This window comes from Odocoileus virginianus, chromosome 4, assembly GCF_023699985.2.
Source record: "Odocoileus virginianus isolate 20LAN1187 ecotype Illinois chromosome 4, Ovbor_1.2, whole genome shotgun sequence".
NCBI classification, from domain to species: Eukaryota; Metazoa; Chordata; class Mammalia; order Artiodactyla; family Cervidae; genus Odocoileus; species Odocoileus virginianus.
Window position 1 is genome coordinate 57,829,420 of NC_069677.1, and position 20,931 is coordinate 57,850,350.

The 20,931-nt window shown below is 41.2% G+C and overlaps 1 protein-coding gene across 1 annotated transcript in view; it reads left to right on the forward strand.

Moving 5' to 3' along the window:
* LOC110149178 (ceruloplasmin-like) overlaps positions 1 to 14,464 on the forward strand; it is a 40,951-nt gene extending 26,487 nt beyond the window's left edge. Inside the window, exons 15-19 of the mRNA XM_020911554.2 lie at positions 3,909 to 4,015; positions 5,042 to 5,243; positions 7,607 to 7,746; positions 12,112 to 12,274; positions 14,302 to 14,464. Coding sequence (XP_020767213.2) covers positions 3,909 to 4,015; positions 5,042 to 5,243; positions 7,607 to 7,746; positions 12,112 to 12,270 — 608 coding nt within the window. The 3' untranslated portion in view covers positions 12,271 to 12,274; positions 14,302 to 14,464. The remainder of the gene's footprint in view (positions 1 to 3,908; positions 4,016 to 5,041; positions 5,244 to 7,606; positions 7,747 to 12,111; positions 12,275 to 14,301) is intronic.
* The last annotated feature ends 6,467 nt before the right edge of the window (positions 14,465 to 20,931 follow it).

A 20,931-nucleotide genomic window follows, 5' to 3' on the forward strand; every position in this document is an offset into this window, starting at 1 on the left:
ACAACAAAGTCCAGCACCAGATGGCTTCATGGGTGAATTCTACCTAACTTTTAGAAAAGAGCTAACACCTATCCTTCTCAAACTCTTTCAAAAAATTGCAGATGAAAAAATGCTTCCAAACTTATTCTATGAGGCCAGCATCACCCTGATACCAAGGCCAAACAAAGATACCACAAAAAAAGAAAATCACAGCCCAGTATCACTGATAAACATAGATACAAAAATCGTCAACAAAATACTAGCAAACTAAATCCAATGATACAATAAAAGGATCATATACCATGATCAAGTGGGATTTATCCCAGGGATGTGTGCTAAGTCACTTCAGTTGTGTCCAGCTCTTTGCGACCCCATGGACTGTAGCCTGCCAGCCTCTTCCATCCATGGGATTCTCCAGGCAAGAATGTTGGAGTGGGCTGCCATTTCCATCTCCAAAGGATCTTCCTGACCCAGGGATCAAACCTGCATCTCTTATGTCTCCTACTGGCAGACGGGTTCTTTACCACTAGCGCCACCTGGGTTAATTCAATATCCACAAGTCAATCAATGTGATACATCACATCAACAAATCATCAACAAATTGAAGATGAAAAGGATATGATCATCTCAATAGATGCAGAAAAAGCTTTTGAAAAATTAAACAACTATTTATGATAAAAAGTCTCAACAAAGTGAGTACAAAGGGAATATACCTCAATATAATAAAGGCCATATATGACAAGCCCACAGCTAACATCATACTCAACAGTGAAAAGCTGAAAGTGTTTCCTCTATGATCAGAAGCAAGACAAGGATGCCCACTCTCACCAGTTTTATTCAACATAGTATTCAAAGTCTTAGTCACAGCAAACTAGAAAAAGAAATAAAAGGAATCCAAAACTGGAAAACAAGTGAAACTCTTACTGTTTGCAGATGACATGATACTATACGTTGAAAATCCTAAAGCCACCAGCAAAAACTCCTTGGGCTCATCAATGAATCTGATAAAATTGAAGGATACAAAATTAACATACAGAAATTTATTGCATTTCTATACACCAACAAGAAGATATCAGAATGAGAAATTAATGAACAAATTAAGAAATTAATCCCATTCACAATCACATCAAAAAGAATAAACTGCCTAGGAACAAACCAACCAAAAGAGGTAAAAGACCTGTACTCAGAAAAGTATAAGATGCTGAGAAAAAAATTTGAAGACAACACAAACAGAAGGAAAGATATTGCACTCCTGGAATGAAAACAAACTATCCCACTGAGAATAAGCAAACACAGCCAAGTAACTGCTTTGGGGAAAAGCAAAACCCCAACGCTTTTATGCAAGACTGTGGGGCTAATGTTCTTTCTTAAATAGGGGTATTGTTCCAGGTGAGAGTGGACTAGCAAGGGGAAGGGGGTGACAGAAGATGAGAGGGTTGGATGACAACACTGACTCGCTGGACATGAGTCTGAGCAAATTCCGGGAGAAGGTGAAGGACAGGAAGCCTGGTGAGCTGCAGTCCATGGGGTCACAAAGAGCTGGACCTGACTTAGCATCTGAACAACAGCAAGAAGGGCCTGAAGAACGAGTTTGAGAGAGAGGTTCCTTCTGCAGATGAAGTTTGCTTCTCGGACAGGGCTCCGTGTGTGTACAGTTTCCGTGCAGCCCTCCCACCTCTTTCCCTGCCCAGCGGTCAATATTTATGCTGTGTTCCGTGTCTCCAACTCAAGTGCCCAGGTAGGAGCTGAGCACAGAATGCAGTGTGTGCGGGAGGAGGCCAGGGAAAGAGCGGAGCAGCTAAGGAAAAGGGAGAACCTCATCTGCTAGTCATTGTGACATCACTCTGTACTGCGTGCCACCCAGCATGCTAAACTCAAAGGAAATGAGTGCTTTTTAACATAAATGCCCAGGAGGCAGACCCTAAGATGAAGATTTGTGTGCAGACAGTGGTCTTGGGATAAACAACTTTGGGGGAATAAAAAAAGAAAGAAGCAAAATTGGACAGGGGATAAAGGTTTAACAGAGATGCAGCCTCAACAGAAGCCACAGCCACAACTGAGAAATTTCAAAGACTGGGAAGCCCTCAGCTCCCCTGAGTTGGGGTAAGAGAGCTGGCACCTGTGTGTCCCGGCCCAGTCATTGGATGCAGGCAAGGCGGGCATGGCTGTTGACACTGGTGGAGTGTGTTTTTCAAGGGGGACATAAAAGGGACATCCAGAATGTCCTTTAGAAGAAGGAACTGGCAACCCACTCCAGTTTTCTTGCCTGGAGAATCCCAGGGACGGGGGAGCCTGGTGGGCTGCCGCCTATGGGGTCGCACAGAGTCGGACACGACTGAAGCGACTCAGCAGCAGCAGCAGCAGAATGTCGTCTAAAGGTGCCTGTCAAAATAAGTAGTTCTGGGAATTAAGGGTATCAAGGACAGAGTCAAATTCAGAAGAAGAAAAAAGACTTGTGGGACAGAAAGACTGAAGGTAGACTTTGATGATCGGTGAAACATTCCCTTTTGATTTTAAAAGCAGACAGTCCTACCATGGGACCAAGATGAATCTCCTGCCAAGGGAGTTTGCAAGTCAGCACTTGGTTCTGATTAGCCAGGAAAGGATCACATTACATGCGTTTCATGAACACTCTGAGTACCTGCCGTGTTCCTGGACCTGTGCGGTGGGCTGGCAAGAGAGGGCTAGTACTAAGATGATTGTTAAAGATCTGGAACTGGGGAGGCTGAGGATGGGCTTGGTTAGTGGAGAAGGAAGACTATGTCACAGGTGCTTGGGAACACCTCTGCAAGGGAAAGATGAGGGTGGGGACCACAAGAACTTTCCTGCAAGAGTCAAGAAGGTTCAAATTAATGCAAACAGCCGTGGAGGTGGGGAGAGGAAGGAGGCGCATGTGATCCTAAGATTGGAAGGTTTGGAGCTGGGATTCAAAACAATTCTGTCACATTTCAAAGACTGAGTTATCTTCACTACAATAAGTATTTGTTGAACAAATGAATTAGGTCTAACAATTGGCATTTTTCAATGGCAGAATCACTATAAAGGATTTTTTTTAAGATTTATTGATTGATTTTTGGCTGTGCTGGGCTTCCTCTAGTTGCAGGGCAGGGCTTCTCACTGCGGTGGTTTCTCCTGTGGGTCTAGAGCTCTAGAGCACTGGCTGAGTATTTGTGGCACATGACTTAGCTGTCCCTTGGCACACGGGATCTTCCTGCACCAGGGATTGAACCCATGTTCCCTGCATTGGCAGGCCAATTCTTTACTGCTGAGTCATCAGAGAAGCCCGCATTATAAAGTTTTGATCCTGTAATGCTGAGAACGGAACAGCCCACACTGACAGTGACATCCGCCTTGCCCTGTGGGTCAGACAATGTAACACCAAGGGCTTCCTTTGCACCATCTTGTCTAATCCCTAAGTTACCATCTCATGTGCACGGGGAAAAGCAAAGTGAAGTAAAAGTGTCCGTCGCTCAGTCATGTCCAGCTCTCTATAACCCCGTGGACCGTAGCCTGCCAAGCTCCTCTGTCCACGGGATCGTCCAGGCAAGAACACTGGCGTGGGTTGCGTGCCCTCCTCCAGGGGGTCCTCCTGACTGCGCGTGAAGAAAGAGAAGCCTAAAGCATGTAAACACGCCGACTAAGATCACAAGGCAAGAAGCCTGGAGCCAGGAGTGAAGACAAGGTCTATGTGGCTTAAACGCCGACTAAGATCACAAGGCAAGAGTACGTGGAGCCAGGAGTGAAGACAAGGACTATGCGGCTTAAACGCCGACTAAGATCACAAGGCAAGAAGCCTGGAGCCAGGAGTGAAGACTAGGACTATGTGGCTTAAAGTCCGTGTAGCTTTAGGGTTCGCTCATTTCTGGTTTTCCATAAAGAAATGTGGTTTCAAAGGTTCTGTTTAAACACATTGCATTTACCTATTTCAGGAGAGATCCGAACATACATTTGGCAGGTTCCTGAAAGATCTGGTCCTACCTCAAATGACTTTGAGTGCATACCTTGGTTTTACTATTCGACTGTGGACATGGTCAAGGTAAACTTCAAATTCCAGTTTTTGTACTGTCTCCTCTTAGAAATTATGATGAAAGAAAGGTTTTATTTTTCTTTAAAATACAATCTCAGTTTTATGTAAACTTTCCAAATACTGCTTAGTTTTTAATTCTACACAAGTTTGCCTTTTTCAAGAGCAAAATAAATTATTACATTATGATTACTTAGATTTAGGATATTTTCCAACATGTTACTGTGGATTGAAGTGGAATATATATAAATATATATATGGAAAATATATATATATGTGGGATACACACATATATATGTATAATTATATGATAACACCCTCTTGAATAAGATTTAGTTTCCAGAAAATGAAGGATGAAGTTTTAAAATTCTGTAATTAGTTACAAATTAATGGATACACAGTATTTATCTTTTAAAAACTCTCAACTCGAGGTCCAGTTCATTTGTATTTTTAAAAAAAAAAGAGAGAGTTCCTTTCTTTGGCCTTTTCGTTATTTTTGGCCTACTCGCCACCAAAACCAAGAACAGACACAGACACTCAACCCCAAAGGAAAATAAATATAAACAAACCAGGGATCCCAACAGAAAGTGGCTGCAGGAACAAATGTATCATGGGTGGAAGGGGATCCGAGACCTTTAGACAAATCTGTCAACCAACTCTACCACAAAGGAATTCTAATTAAAACCAAAGTTCTGTTTTTTGATTAAAATTTCAAAGATAAAGCCAAATCCACTCAGGAATGTGTCTAAAATCCCTTTCAGGAGTTTGTTGTTCACTTTAGAGCTCAACTCTAATGAGTGAGATGATGATTTTTTTTTTCCAATCAAGAATTTAGTAAGTTATTTGTGGAAATTCTGATTTGAAAAAAAAGGAAAAGAATTTAGCAAGTCAAATATTGTTCCTTATGTTCAGAGTTAGAATCCTAATCATTCAAAACTCAGGATCTAACCTCACTCAAACTAAAACTTGTTCCCACTCCTTGTCTGGGGGCGTTTTTTAGTTGTGGACACAGTTCATCATCTTGCTTTGTCTCTCCAGGATCTCAATAGCGGACTGGTAGGTCCTTTGATTGTATGTCGAAAAGGCACCAAAGAAAACATAGTTCACCGTGTTCTCTTCTTCATGACTTTTGATGAGAATGAATCCTGGTACATTGAAGAAAACATCAATACCTATGCTCAAGACCCAAACCAAGTAGACAGGAATGATATTACTTTTAAACAAAGCAACGGAATGCATGGTAATGTCCACTCACTAACTCGCTGGCTGGCGCCTACAGGTGGTTCTGCCCAAAGGGAACAGATAAAGGTTTGCATCCGTCACTCTCAGCACAGTCTAAGGAACACAATCCATAGCGCTGGCGTGCAGATCACGTAGACCAGGGGCCAGCAAACTTTTTCCGTCAGGGGCTGGATGGTAAAGAGTTTAGACTTGTAGACCATAGGGTTTCTGCCTTGAGCCCTTGTGATACAAAAACACTCACACGTAAGTGAGTACTTGTGCGCAAATGTAAGTGGCTTCAAGTCAGTAAAGCTGCACTGGGAATAGTATGTCACACAATTTCCGCATCAGGAAATGTTATTTTTTTCATTTTGTTCCAACTGTTTAGAAGTTTAAAAACCAATCTTTGCTCATGAGCCGTAGACCTCAGCCTGTAGACCACTGTGCTAGCAGCATGGTGAATTCTAATGTCCCTGGAGCCCTGAGGACAATGTAAAACTGGGGACATCAGCTGGCATTTCTTGAAAGTCTAACTACACGCTCTGAAGCACTGTCCGAGGCCTCAGGAGATACAAAAGCCCTAAGGTGGATCATCTCTCAAGTTGTTCAGTGTACTGCCACAGTAAAAGGCTGACTCGAAGGGATGCTGTGACAGGATTATAAATAGCGCTGTGTTTTAAATTCTTATTTGGGAGGTCAAGAAAGGTTTCATGAAGGTGAGGAGAACTTTGAGTATTTAAAGATGCCTAGGAGTCTCTCTAGTAGAAAACGAAGGGAATGAGCTCCCAGGTGGACGGAAGAAGGTAAGCTAGGTCACAGAGCACATGGAAAGAAAGAGCCGTCAGTCTGGGGAATGAGCACCCTGTTAAGAACTTAAACTTGATCTAAACCAGGGTTTCTCAAACTTGACACTATTGACATCTTTGGTTGGATAACTCCTTGTGGGGGAGCTGTCCTGAGCACTGTAGGAGGTTTAGCTGGAGCCATCCTCCCAACCCCGGAGATGCCAGTAGCCCTTCTCCTCAAGTTGTGAGAACTAAAAGAAATGTCTGCAGACACTGCCTCCCTTGGAGGATGAGAACCGTTGAGAACCACTACGCTAAAGGTTTCCAGGGCACTGAGCTAGGGAACGAAGGAAATAGATGTGTGTTTCCCGAACAATTCTGGCACTTGTGCTCCAAGTGTGGTCCGTGAACCAGCAGTAGTGGCATCCCTCCAGAGTTTGTTAGAAATGCAGTACCCCTTCACACACCCAGTGGATCACAATCTGCATTTTAACAAGATTCCCAGCCACGCACACACTGAAGTTTGAGAAGCACTGGTCTAAAGCACTGTCTCAGCGTCTCCTAGTTTTTGCTATTACTGCCCTCCATCAGCTAAAAGCATTAGAGCCCAACCTCCATAGATAAGTGGTTATTAATTACATACGATATGTGTGTGCCTAAGTGCTCAGTCGCGTCTGACTCTGCGGCCCCGTGAACTGCAGCCCACCAGGCTCTTCTCTCCATAGGATTTCCCAGGCAAGAATACTGAAGTGTTCTCAAGCATTTCCTCCTCTAGGGGATCTTCTTGACCCATGGATGGAACCTGTGTCTCTTGTGTTTTCTGCACTGGCCGGGGGATTCTTTTATCCCTGAACCACCTGGGAAACCCAAAGAAAGGGCTTCCTGGATTACTTATATATTGTGTCACTGTAAGAATATATTCCCTGTGTTTCCAAAGACAGACACAAAATAGAAAAGTAAAAAGAAGGATATATATTTTTTTTTCTTAATATTTTCTTCCTATTACCCATTGGAAGCCATATCTGGTGAGGATTAAAGAGGGGGCAAGACAAGACCTCAGGCAAATGGCCATTCCAGGAGAGAGAATGGCAACCCACTCCAGGATTCTTGCCTGGAGAAGCCGATGGACAAAGGAGCCTGGCAGGCTACAGTCCCTGGGGTCACAAAGGGTCAGACAAGAGAGTTTAGTGACTAAACAACAAATGGCCATTCCAGTCATACTCATGACAGGTCATGAAGGAAATGGGACCACCCAGCTGATGTTCGAAGCCCATTGAGATGATTTCAGGTATGTTTAAATTTATAGACCTATTCAAGTACCCACCAACTTAAGTGTCCTTAGTTGTGAATTATTCTAGAACAACCCAATTATGTTAAAGTCAGTGCCTCATTTCCTCAGGCAAGGAAAAACTCTCCAGCATCAGACACACCCGTGAAAGAGTGGCTTGGTCATGTCTGACAGCATCCTTAGGCTATCGAAAACCCTCATGGCCTCTGAAAACATCATGGTGCTTTCTATAAGGTGTTTTTTAAAAAAAACATATTATTTCAAATCCTTGTCGAATATAACAAACTGTGTCCCCCTCTCCCCCCATAGCCATTAACGGAAGAATGTTTGGAAATAACCAAGGCCTGGTATTTCACGTGGGGAGTGAAGTGAATTGGTACCTGATTGGCATAGGGGATCAGACTGACCTGCACACAGCTCACTTTCATGGCCACAGCTTTATCTTCATGGTAAGAGACCTGGGCAGCTCCTTTTAATCACTAAAGGACCTTGTTATTGGGGCAGCATAGAAAGATAACAGGAGAGAGAAAGGACATGACCACGCCAGAACGCAAGTGCATGACATGCCATCTGCAGTATGTCTGCTGTGACAGTTACACATTTAGCTTTTTATAGCCCACAGACATTTGATAAAAGGTTCTGAATACATGAATTGCATTTCTTATTCCATTCTGATGTTTCTCAATAAGTAAATAAAATATCGATAATCATCTTTAGTTTAACCCCTCTTTCCCAACTAATCTTTTTAATTTTCAAACTCGCAGTCACATAAAAGAAAAATACCTTGAACACTCCTATACATTTTTGCTGCATTTGCTTTCTCTCTGGTTTTTTTTTTTTTTCTGAATCCAACTGAAAGTAAATTGCAAACATCATGACTCTTCACTCCTAAATACTAAAGCATGTGTATCCTAACAAAGAAGACAATCCTGCCTCAACCACAATAATATTATCATACCCTTCAAATTAACATTCATTGAATAATATAATCTAACATACAGTCCATTCAAATATCACTAGTTGGCCCCAAAATGCTAGTTGTGATGGTTTTTCTTTTAATCCCAGATCTAATCATTTATACTTAGCATCTGGTTGTTCATGTCATGCTGGTTTTAGTCACTGCCGTGTCCGAGTCTTGTGACCCCATGGACTGTAGCCCACCAGGTTCCTCTGTCCATGGGATTTCCCAGGCAAGAATACTGGAGTGGGGCGCCATTTCCTTCTCCAGGGGATCTTCACAATGCAGGACTCAAACCCAGGTCTCCTGCATTGCAGGCAAATTCTTTACCAATTGAATATCTTTCCTAAAATCAGGATACTGTATGACTTTTATTTCCCTGATCTTTCATGATATTTCATTTTTTAAGAGTCCAGGCCAGTTTTGTAGAATGTGCCATATTCTGTATTGTTCTGATCATTTCCTTGTGATTGGATCCATGTCAAACCCCTTTGGCAAGAACATTACCTAGGCGATGCTGTGTACTTCTCGTATATAACATCAAGAGGTACAGTGTCAACAGGTCCTAATGCTGTGAAGGCTAAAGTTTGATAACTTTCTGAAGGTGATGGGGACCATTCTCCCCATTTTGAAAGTATCACTTTCCTATTGTAACTAAGTAGTAATCTGTGAGGTGATCTTTATGTAGTTTATTACAACAGCTTTTCATCTTATAGTTTAAAAAAGTATCCATTGATGATCCTTGCCTGACTCAGTTTTCCTAATGGGGATTCCAAATGGTGATTTTCCAATTCTGTCATTCTTTTAACATTTGCTATAAAATTAAAATATGGGACTAGGTGTGAAGTGGCTTTACAGTATCTTTATTTTATTATTATTATATTGCCATCTTTTTCTACTTATGATTTCTTAGTTTCCTTATAGCTTCTGTCTGAATTGTTTCCCATCACTCCACCTGTCATAATTCTTTACACTTGTTTCTAACTGACCATTCTTGATGGCTATTTCTCTAGTTTATTATAAGTATTTTCAATTTTATCCCACCTCTATCTCCAAGTTAGTATCATTTATTTACTTAGAGAGCAGTCTCTTTATTTTCCTATCCTAACCCCTTATATAAAATTAATGTGCAATGGAGGATCAATCATATTTTTTGCATTTGACACCTCAAACTTTTAATCTAACCGCTTGGCATGATACACTCTATCTTTACAAATTTATAGAAGTTTCACATAAAGCTTTCCTGAATTCTAGATGCATTCCATTCATAGTTTCTTTAATGCTTTGGGTCTATCATAGAAATAAATAGTTATATATGACTTAATTTACACAAAGCTTTATTGGTGTGTTGTTTTCTTTCCTTTAATAAAAAAAATTATTCCTTGTAAATTTTTTTTGCTTAAAAACTAGTTTTATTATAGGGAATTTTATATAATAAAGTACACAGGATAATATAATGAATCTGTTTATCCATTGCCCAAGTCCAACAGTCTTGACATTTCCATGCTTCCATCTATACTCCTCATATTTGTTAAGGAAAAACCTAGATAACAGGGTTGTTATTAAGTTCTTAAATGTTTATATTAGACTAAAAATTACAATAAAGGAGATTAAAGCTCAGTTATAGTTTTTTACAGTGTACTTATTGTTCAGTTCAGCAGTGCCTGTGATATTCCTAGAACTATGCCAAGTGCTTTTGTGGAGATGAAATCAGAGTTATCTTTCAGGAGCTACATTTACATAAACGATCACAGTGTAAGGTGTCAGATTAAGTGGAATTTATGGCCACACTTCTAGAGTGATGATTATAGCTAACCTCTAAGTTTTTATGTGCTAGATGGTACGCTTCATGTTTTGCATGGGTTTTTCACTGAACCCACACGAGAACAAGATGAAGAACTTTCCTACAAGCGAGAAGAGTTAAACCTAGGACTTGAACCCCTGGCTCTCACTCCGAGCCCCTCACTCAGCCTCTTCACGAAACTGCCTCCCTCTAGAGTGATCCAGTGTGTGCCATGCAGACTGGCACCGCCAGTTACCAGCCCTAGCCGCCCGTTCTGAACTCATCACGGAGGGCCACAAGTAGTCTTTCCCTTCCCTTGAGGCTGAATTCATCTTTATTTAAAAACTTTTTTTATTGGAAGATAATTGCTTTATAGCAGTGTGTTGGTTTCTCCCATACAACAGCACGAATCGATCATAATTATATACAGAGTGAAACAAGTCGGAAAGAAAAAAACAAACATATACTAACACACGTACATATATGGAATCTAGAAAGACGGTACTGAGGCTGACCTTAATTACTCCAGCACTGACCCAGCTGCTGGGATCTACTCCCCGGGACATCTAGGGACAGCAGAGCGGCCCTCTGGGTTACTGACGGGGTCTTGGACAAACCAGCCAGGCACCTCCTATTCCCTAAGGCTGCGATTTCCTTCGTAATTATTTCCAGGTACAGACAGTGCATTTCCCAGGACCTCGTGCATGCCTTGGACATTGTCAATTCATTTAAAATGTTTCATATCGTTCCTTAAATTTTCTGACATCTTAGAAATGTATCCATTTCATCCTTATTATTGTCACCTTTGATGCAAAATTAACTTCCCTAGATAGCAATGATTTAAGGCCCCACTCTGCCTCCAGTGGGACATGGCTCAGCTTTCCTCCTCTCTACCTTCCAGTTTCTCCACAGTCTTAAGAGCCTAAATTTCTTCTCGCCATTTACAGCTCTCACTTACTGCATCAGCTCAGCTTCCTGCCTTCTCCCCTAACTCCTGTGGCTGGTATTTTTTCATCTCTCTGAGCAGCTCCAAATTGGAATATATCCCCGTTACTTAAGATTTACCTGTGCAAGCGTAAAATCAAGGACACAGATTTCAAGTGAAATTTGAGGGGTAAGTTAGAGGGCTTTTATTATTATTACACAGTGAAAATGTTACTGTTCTTATCAGTTGACATTAGATGTCCTTGTTTTTAATTATCCTTCCACCACGAACCTCTGGTTCTCTTGCTTTTTGCTCTCACTCTCAACACTTCTTTCTCTGCATTCTTCCTCTCCTGATTCTCTTCTCTCCTCTCCTCAAATTATTCTGGACCCCATCATGAGCTGCACTCTCCAACACATCCCCCACGCTCCAAACACCTCCCATCTGTCAATATTATGCAGAGAAATTCATTCTCTCTTACTCTTTTTCTAATCCATCCAAGCCAGGCCTTGCCCGTCCTTTATCAAAATCAGAGTAGCCTACAGATGAGACAGTCTCCTAAACCTCGGGTTTTCTGTTTACGGGAGAAATTAGCCATTAAGGCCTCAGCCTTCGGGCTGAACCCCAGAGAGCAGAGATGTGGCTCCTTTCTTTCCTGAAACTGTGAGTTTTCCTGATTAGTTACATCTTGAAAAATGATCATATTCATGTCACCAACATCCCTAGTTGGAAACATTTCAGTGAGAACATTTGGGATTTGTGAAACTGATGTTCTCTGAAGCCTGGAGCACTGTGAATGAGACACCGACAAGGTACCTAAAACCTACGCTGCCACAGGCACCCTTTTAGAGCGAGATGTCTTTCCTGCGGCCTGTCGCTAAAAGCCCTGGGACTTCCTTCGCCAAGCTCTCAGCTGTATTCAGAGGAGAGGTTCAGTGGCACCTAGAGCTTTTTAACCGTCATCTGATGAAGTACACACGAGAGGAGTTAGAGCAAGCGGGAAGTCGGGTGTGTGGGCCAGGAACGCTGGTGTGCTGCGGTCTTGGGCTCGCAGAGTCGGACGTGATTTACAGGCTGAACCGCAACGGAAGGTGTGAACGACAGATATCTCTCACAAGCCATTTAATTGTGTTTGTCTTTTTGTTGAGGATATGGGAGTGTTTCGCTCTGACGTGTATGACCTTCCTCCTGGGAGCTATCAAACTCTAAAAATGTATCCAAGAGATGTTGGAACATGGTTATTTCATTGCCATGTCAACGTTCACATCAAGGCAGGGATGGAAGGCGTTTACACTGTAATCGAGTGAAAAGGTATGCCAAATTCACTAGAAGTGATGATATTTAAATGAATTCAGTGTTTGTGTAAGGATAGCTGATCTACTGAATGTTTACATTTACAGTAATCGAAGATTACTGTTTTGATGTGGCCAAGATAATCTAGCTTACTTTCTTTGTAAATTTAGATAAACTGTATCTAATCTGATAAAAGGTATTTTAGAGTTAAATGTAATTTCTAGATTCTTATAATATCTGCATCTGGATTTGAACAGATAGTTCATGAAGATGAAATACAAGTGACTACTGAACCTATAAAGATATATAAACTTGCTTATAATCAAATCACTTAAAATTGTATTTAGACAACAATGAGATACTTTTGAATAAGAAAGCCATCAATTTGGCAAGGTTTTTTCCCCTGACAGTATCAATACCAGCGTGGTGAGAGGATCACTCCACATACCTCGGTGGAAGTATATACTGTTTCCACAGCTCTGGAGAGAAACTACTGATAAAGAACAATCCTAATAGTTCATTTTCACATTCAAGTGACATTTTATTTTCTCTCATTCCCATCTCCTCCTTCTCCAATACATTTTATTAGCAACTTTTTATGAAAATAGTGTCTTTGTTACTGCGGTTTTTATCAGTTCCTTGGTTACTTAGACTACTCATGAAGTCATTCCTTTGGTCGTTTGACAGAATGATTCTCATATTTTGACTCAATAATTTTACATGACAGTTGATCTCAGAAAATTGTCGGCAATACTGAAAAATATTTGTCACTATGTTGTTTTGTGCCGGTGGAAAACTGAAAATTAGGAAATGATCTACTATAAGTTTTGCTACATTTATTATCTGAAGTATTATCCCATTTAAAAAATCATGCCTTAAAATTTTAATGGGAAAATGCTTATAACATAATACTAAGTTGTTAAAAGCAGTCTACAAAATAGTATTTTAAATATAATCCAAATTTTATATATATATATATATATATAATAGATATATGTACATTAACAGAAATGTTAATGGTAACTCTCTCTAGGTGGTGAAATTCTGAGTGAGGTTTATTTTCTTCTTGTTTGTTCTGCTTCTGCTGAGGTTACTTTTAAAATCAGGAACACTATTGAACATATATGACATATACTATTTAAAATATGCTGTGCCACTCTTGAGTTCTATGGGATCCTCTTTGAATTTAAGGACCACATTTCTTACAAAACCAAAGATGTATTAGCTCCAAATATAATTTTTACCTACAATAAAATATTAATATCAATAATAATATTATTAACACAGTAATAGTAATTCTTACTCTTATTCCTATAATCATTCATAGTCATTCTTTTTTAACTGAAGTTGATTTACAATGTTGTGTTAGTTTTAGGTATACAGCAAAGTGACTCAGATACACATATATTTAATACATATATTTATATGTACATAATATACATATATTCTTTCTCAGATTCTTTTCCCTTATAGGTTATTACAAAATATTGAGTATAGTTCTCTGTTATACCGTAGGTCCTTGTTTGTTACCTATTTTATTTTATTTTATTTTTGGCTATATTGCATGGCTTATGGGGTCTTAGTTCCCTGACTAGGCATCGAACTCATGTTCCCCGCAGTGGAAGTGCTGAGTCTTAAACACTGGACCACCAGGGAAGTCCCAGTGATGTATTTTATGTATATTAGGGTATATACATTAATTCCAAACTCCCAACATATTCATCCTTAATAAACGATATTTTGGTGTGCTGTCCAAGAAACAAATCCCCCACTTTTAACATGGTTTCTCTGGGAAACTAGCTTTTTGTGTTACAAATACTCTAAAGCAAAACTTGGTTGGGTCTTCAGGTCTTTCTGTCCACCAGGCAGAGTGGCAGTGATGTTGCTATTGATTTAGTAAGCAAACTTTTCTTGCAAAAGCACTGGTAGTCATTTTAAGGATGTTCTCAAAACTTATTCAAACTTAATATTTTTTCCTTAACTTTATGTAACCATTTTAGTTTAATATTCCAACCTGAAACTGTATGAAACTTTCTTCTCTATAGCACAAACATCTGCCTGCTATGAATGTTGTCAAGTCCAGGAGCAGAGTTAAAGCTGATGAAGAAGAAAAACTTCAGGAATGAAGGAGTATAGGAGGAGCTGTCTAAAGATGGTCATGGCAATATGCCAGGAAAATTAGCTGAAAATAAAAGTTTTCTTGGTAAATTTTGTGTATGAGCTGCTTCATCTTTCTGTCCATGGAATAGCATCTGTAGGGCTGTAACAAGGCTTTTAATAAATAGCAGGTGGAGGTGGGCAAGCGGGACAAATAGAGCAGGTATAAATAAAAGTCTAGCTCAGTTAGAAAAAAAAAAAAATAACACCCAAGATTTTACCCTAAATTGCAACATTTGCAAACATTTAGAAAATTAAATTCTCAAATCATGGGTAAGTGTTTTAATCGGTCTTTAAAAATGCAAATCCATATACTGTACATTGCCTTATGCTTGGAAGACTACAGCTTTCAGAATCTATAAGCTCCAGTTTCCCAGAACCAAAAATAAGGACTCATGCTCTGTCTTTCTATCTAGCAATATTAACAGCAGGGATGCCTACTGCTTCCCCGGTGGCTCAGAGGGTACAAACCTGCCTGCAATTCAGGAGACCCAGATTGAAGATCCCCTGGAGAAGGGAATGGCTACCCACTCCAGTATTCTTGCCTGGAGAATTCCATGGACATAGACTACAGTGCATGGGATTGCAAAGAGTTGGACATGACTCCGTGACTAACTTTCACACTTTTCACTTTTCATGGCTCCTGCTATAAGAAACAGAAACTTCAGCTAAGAGGGGTTATCATGGCGTTTGCTCAAATTTTTTTAGTCATTAGTCCATCGAGATGTCTTATTTAAGAGGAAAGAGTGGGCGATTTTAGGTGAGATGGCCCTGAAGAAAGAACCAGATGTCTGATAAAGTTCATTAAATAGCTACCCCCACATTATATGGGCCCGGAGCGAGAAGAGGGATCCTTGCCAAGCGGGTTGTTGGTTTCACGCGGCATGGTGGTTAAGCTCGTGATCTAAGGGACGGGATATGCATGTTGACAAGAGTAGATTTGACTTAATGTGCTATGGACGATTAATAACGATATGTACTATGTACTTAAAATGATTGTATGTACTTGCTTGTAAGCATGGGGTATATAGTTTAATGTACTATTATACATAATATGTCTTAATACATTAATTTCATGTACTTGCTTATAAGTATGGGGTATATAATGTAATGTACTATTATACATAGTATGTCTTGATACATTAATTTTATGTGCTATACCCGCATAAAATTATATAATAAATATATTGTTGTACAGTTTGTGTAGGTAATGGTATTAAAGAATGTAATATGGCTATTGAGTGCAAAACTGTATTAAATTATTAAAAATTTTTAAAAATTTAATACTGATAAAGCTCTTGGATTTTATGGAGCTATATTAATATGCGTCAGGGAATAGTTTAAATAGAACTTCAGCTTTGGGTGTTGATAGTGGGGCTATGGCTTCTTCCTTGAGTCTTAGGGAGATTGGTTGCTCTCCTTTTCTGGTTTACAAGACCAGTGTATTGAATGTACTACAAAGACTTATCTTCATTTTAAGAGGTTGTTTTCGATTGTGCTAATAACTGGCATAAGTACTAGAATAATGAGAAAGTATAGGATTGACGCTAGTTGTCCAATAGTGATAAAGGGATGTTCAACTGGTTGGCCTCCAATTCATGTGAGTGTTAGTAAGTCTGCTACTAGGATTCAGAATAGGCATTGGCTGAATGGTCGGAATATTATGCTGCGTTGTTTAGATGTATGAAGTAGGGGTATGAGAATTAGGATTAAGATAGATGAGACTAGGGCTAATACTCCTCCTAGTATCCTGAATGCCACAACCAAGAGCTGGCACAGCCAAATTAAAAAAAAAAAGAATGCATGCAGACATTTACTCTTCTACTCAACTCCATTCACTAAATCACACTCCACATATCCATTAAATCAGGGTTGATTTTAATAGACTATGATTCCTGTCCATCTGCAAATCCCCAAATCTAGGATTGTGCCCTTAAATAAATGAATGAGTGCATAAATTAGGCATTATTCTTGGTGAGATTTGGTCAATATTTTTTGCAATTTCTTAAACAATATTCTCGTTTTATCAGCAAAACTTTTAAAAACTCTCAGTCTTGGATGTTTCTTGGGGTGAGTGGGGATACTAGTTGCCTCTAAACTTTACATGTTCTTATTAGTTTCAGTATCAAAGAATCAAATAGTATTGTTAATTTTGTTTCATGTTACAATCACTTTATTAGTATATTAATTTTTATCTTCAGCCTTTGCTGTGGCATGTGAACTCTTAGTTGCAGAATGTGGGGTCAAGCTCCCTGACCAGGAGTTGAACCCAGACCCCCAGCACTAGGAGGGCGGAGTCTTAGCCACCTGGCCGCCGGGGAGTCTCTGCGGTGCAGTCTTAGCAGCGAGGAGTCAAAGACACAGAACGCGCCAGTGGGCTGCGTCTCCTGTACAGTTATGGGAAGGTGCTGCCTGTTCTAACTGTCGCTACCTAACAATTAGTATCTAAACAGAAACACTCTTAGTACAAAAGAAAAAATTTTTAATTAAAAAACTAAAGGAATATGCTTTAAGAAAATACACTTGGGAATTTCCTGAAGGTCCGGTGGTTAAGACTTGGCACTTTCACTGCCGTGGGTTTGATCACTGGTTGAGCAAACAAGATCCTGTAAGCTGCGTGCTAAGGCCAAAATAAGGAAATACACATTTTTGCTCAAATTCTATATTTACCAAGACAACTTTGTTCCAAAATATTTTCTGAGTAGGTCTATAAACAAAGTTTTTCAGAGGCCAATAATATATGCCAATCTTGCTCTACTTTTTAATGTATAAATTACTATATTGATTTATTCTCCAAGTTTGTTTAAAACCAATTAGCCCTCTGAAACTGGTCATCTTTATGTAAACCGACAAAAAGAAGATTCTGAATCAATCAACTGCCAATCAAAACCCTGAACAGAATTCTTGCAAAGGGCAGAGTGACTTGGAGGCTCAGCCTGACAGTCCGGAGCCACGCTCTCACGCCCCTCGGCCCTCTGCGCATCTCTGGGAGGCAGGCCTGTGATTGCATTCCAGCTATGCCACTCACTAGCTATGGAATCCTGGACAAAGTATAAAATCTCTCCCATCCATAGCTTCTTTATCTTTAAAATGAAGATATTCTTGATGTTTAAAGAAAGAGAAAGAGAATAGGCCCCAAATTGACTCACATATGCTAAGCCCCATGTCACCAAACTGGGACTTAATACTTACAGTGTTGGCTTCTCCCAAGAATGGAACTTTAATCCAGGTGATCTGGAATTACCTGGTTAGCACTATTTGCAATTCAGTTCCAGAGGGCTCTGAAACCCCGGTGCCGGAGAAGGCACGCAGAGTTTGAACAAGTCCGGGAGTTGGTGATGGACAGGGAAGCCTAATGTGCTTGCAGAGTTGGACACGACTGACTGAGCGACTGAACGGACTGACTGATGGCTGATTCGTGTTGGTACACAGCAGAAACCAACACAATATTGTAAAGCAATTATCCTCCAATTAAAAATTAATACATTTCCTTAAAAAAAAAAAAGAAAGAAAGACACCCCTACCCCTGTTGGTTTTGAAGATGGGAGGGGGCTATTAGGCTGTGGACGGCCTCTAGAAACTGGAACAGACTGGAAATAGCTTCTCCCCCACAACTTCCTAAAAGAAACAGGCCCACTGACTCCTTGATTTTAGTCCAGTGACACATATGTCAGATTTTCAGCATACAGAAATGTAAGATAATAGATGTATATCGCTTGAAGTCACTAAATCTATGGCCATTTGTAACAGCAGTGATAAAAAACTAACACATCTGTCTAATTGGTTGCTGTGAAAATTAAATGAGATAAAATTGATAAGGCTTTTTACACTGTGTTGGCATATAGTAATCATCTAATAATTATGAATAGACTGTAGGCTTCCCTGGTAGCTCAGTGGTAAAGAATCCACCTTCATACAGGAGACGGGGTTCAATCCCTGGGTCAGGAAGTTTCCCTGGAGAAGGAAAGAGCAACCCACTCCAGCATTCTTGCTTGGAAAATCCCGTGGACAGAAGAGCCTGTCGGCTTATAGTCCACGGGTTCGCAGAAGACATGACTTGGTGACTAAACAACAACATTATTAGAGTGAACATTCACTCATTCTTTCGATGTCTATTAAGCTATGCATCAAGCACTGTGCTAGGCTCCTGAGATGCAATATAAAACAGAGCATAGTTACTTGTACCAAGAGGCCATCTGAGGAGACAGTCACTTAAACAGATCCCTCTGATATAAAACATGTACAAATTATGTTTTTGAGTTTTAATCTTTTATGACATGTGACATCTTTGGGGGACCTTGCTAGCTGGGGAGGGGCTGCTGCTCCCAGAGCTAGTTAACTCCTTGGAATCGTAACAACTTGTTGGTGAGCCAGACTATATATAAAAAGCACCCAATCCCGAGTCCATATCCCTAGTTGCCTCCTGTGGTTCTCTTTCATTGTTACTAAATGATATCCTGTGATTTCTATATTATTCAGCGGAGTGAAAGAATAAGGATGAAACAACAATTGAAAACCTTATGCCATTAAAAAAAAAAATCCCCTTTCCCTTAACGCTATAGACATCAATACCATAGATGAGAGTTTTGGCTTTCTCTCTTCCCCTGCTAATGACCTGACAGAAGGTAATGAGCGAGGCCTTGGCCCAGAGGAGATGAAGCCATCAAGGACCCACCTGCCCATCATTCCCCGAGCAGTCCTGGATGGACCCAGAGCAGGGAAGAGGCTGGGCCGGGCTCGCCCTGCCCTGGGCCAGTCAGCGACTCATTATCAAAGTCCTGTGCCTGACCCACTCGCTGATGAAATTCCGGAGTCATGCGATTTCCTGTGAAACCGACAAGACCGTGGGGAGTCTGACGGGTCAAGGCCAGAGTGCCCTCCTGCTTCATATTCACTGTCTGCCGCTGTCTCAGTGGCGGCTGCTTTGTTAATAATTCCGGAGACATAGGGTAGAGGTTAAGAGCCAGTTCTCATGAGTCAGCAAGAAGCGAACCAGAGGACTTCCCCGTGGTCCAGTGGTTAAGACTCTGCCTGCCAATGCAGGGGCACGGGCATGGGTTCAGTCTCTGGTTCAGGAGGATTCCACATGCCGTGGGGCAGCTAAGCCCACACGCCACGACTACTGAAACCGTGGTAGCGCCCGAGAGCCACAGCTACTGAGCCTGCACCCCGAGAGCCTGTGCTCCCCAGCAAGAGAAGCCGCATCAGTGGGAAGCCTGCACCCTGCAGCTAGAGAGCAGCCCCCGCTCCCTGCAGGTAGAGAGCAGCCCCCGCTCCCTGCAGGTAGAGAGCTGGTGCGCAGCAACAAAGACCCAGCACAGCCAAAAATAATTAATTATTTTTTAAAAAGAGACAAATGAGAGCGCAAGCACGAATGGATGCTGGACGGCATCGCCGACTCGATGGGCATGAGACTGAGCAAGCTCCGGGAGTTGGCGATGGGCAGGAGAGCCTGGCGTGCTGCCGTCCACGGGGTCGCAGAGCTGGGCGCGGATGAGCGGCTGAACTGCAGGGAGAGGGGAGGTAACAGAACGACTGCGTCTTGCCCGACAGATGCGCTGGAGTGACACTCTGTGGCCAGTCGGCATCTTGACTGCTAAATGCAGAGAAGAACCATGCAGGCCAGAAGTCTTTATGTTGACGAGAAAAGAATTTGTGGAAAATAATGAAAACTGGTGCTATGTGGGGATTCCCTGGTGGTCAAGTGGCCAGGACTCGGGACTTCCACTGCTGAAGGCCTGGATTCACTCCCTGGTTGGGGAACTAAGATCCCACAAGCTGAGGCTTTCGCTCTCCCGACTCACAAAAAAACCCCAAACTTATATATAACTCTACTTGGGTTACTAAACGGTTAACTCGGGAATGCAGTAATTAATTGTAACAAGCTACAAAGTATACCCTGGGGTTCCCAGGTAAAAATCTGACAGGGACTTCCCTGGCATTCCAGTGGTTAAGACTTGGCCTTCCAATAGAGGGGTTGTGGGAAAACATAAAACAGAAACAATATTGTAACAAGTTCAATAAAGACATCAAAAAAAAAATCTTAAAAAAAAAAAACCACCTCTGACATACACAGCTAAGAGAACGGGTGTTTGATCCGGTCTAGATTTCTCTCTCCTCTTTTTCAAAAAGGCCCGAGGTCAGCTGAGCCTGTCCTGCTGGCTCCTCTGGCTTCTGGCATCATCCCAGTCTGCTGACTGCAGAAATTCTCAATTGCAACATTATTCAAAGTTCGCTTTTGAGAACCAACTCTGCAATCACTGTAAGGAGGCTTGCAGGGTCAACCGCCCACCGCGGGCTGCTTGTTAGGGCCCAGTGACGCAGCCCTAACGTCCACAGCCTCTCCCCACTTCCTGCCACAGAGCAGCCACTTCGTTTTAACTGGAAGGTCAACTGTCTCAAAACAGGACGGAAATACGACTTCCTTACCCTTCAAGTATCACACCATAAAATGTTTACTTGCACCGGTCAGGGGTATTACTATTTAAGCATTTCATTTCACCACAGATACGAGTGCC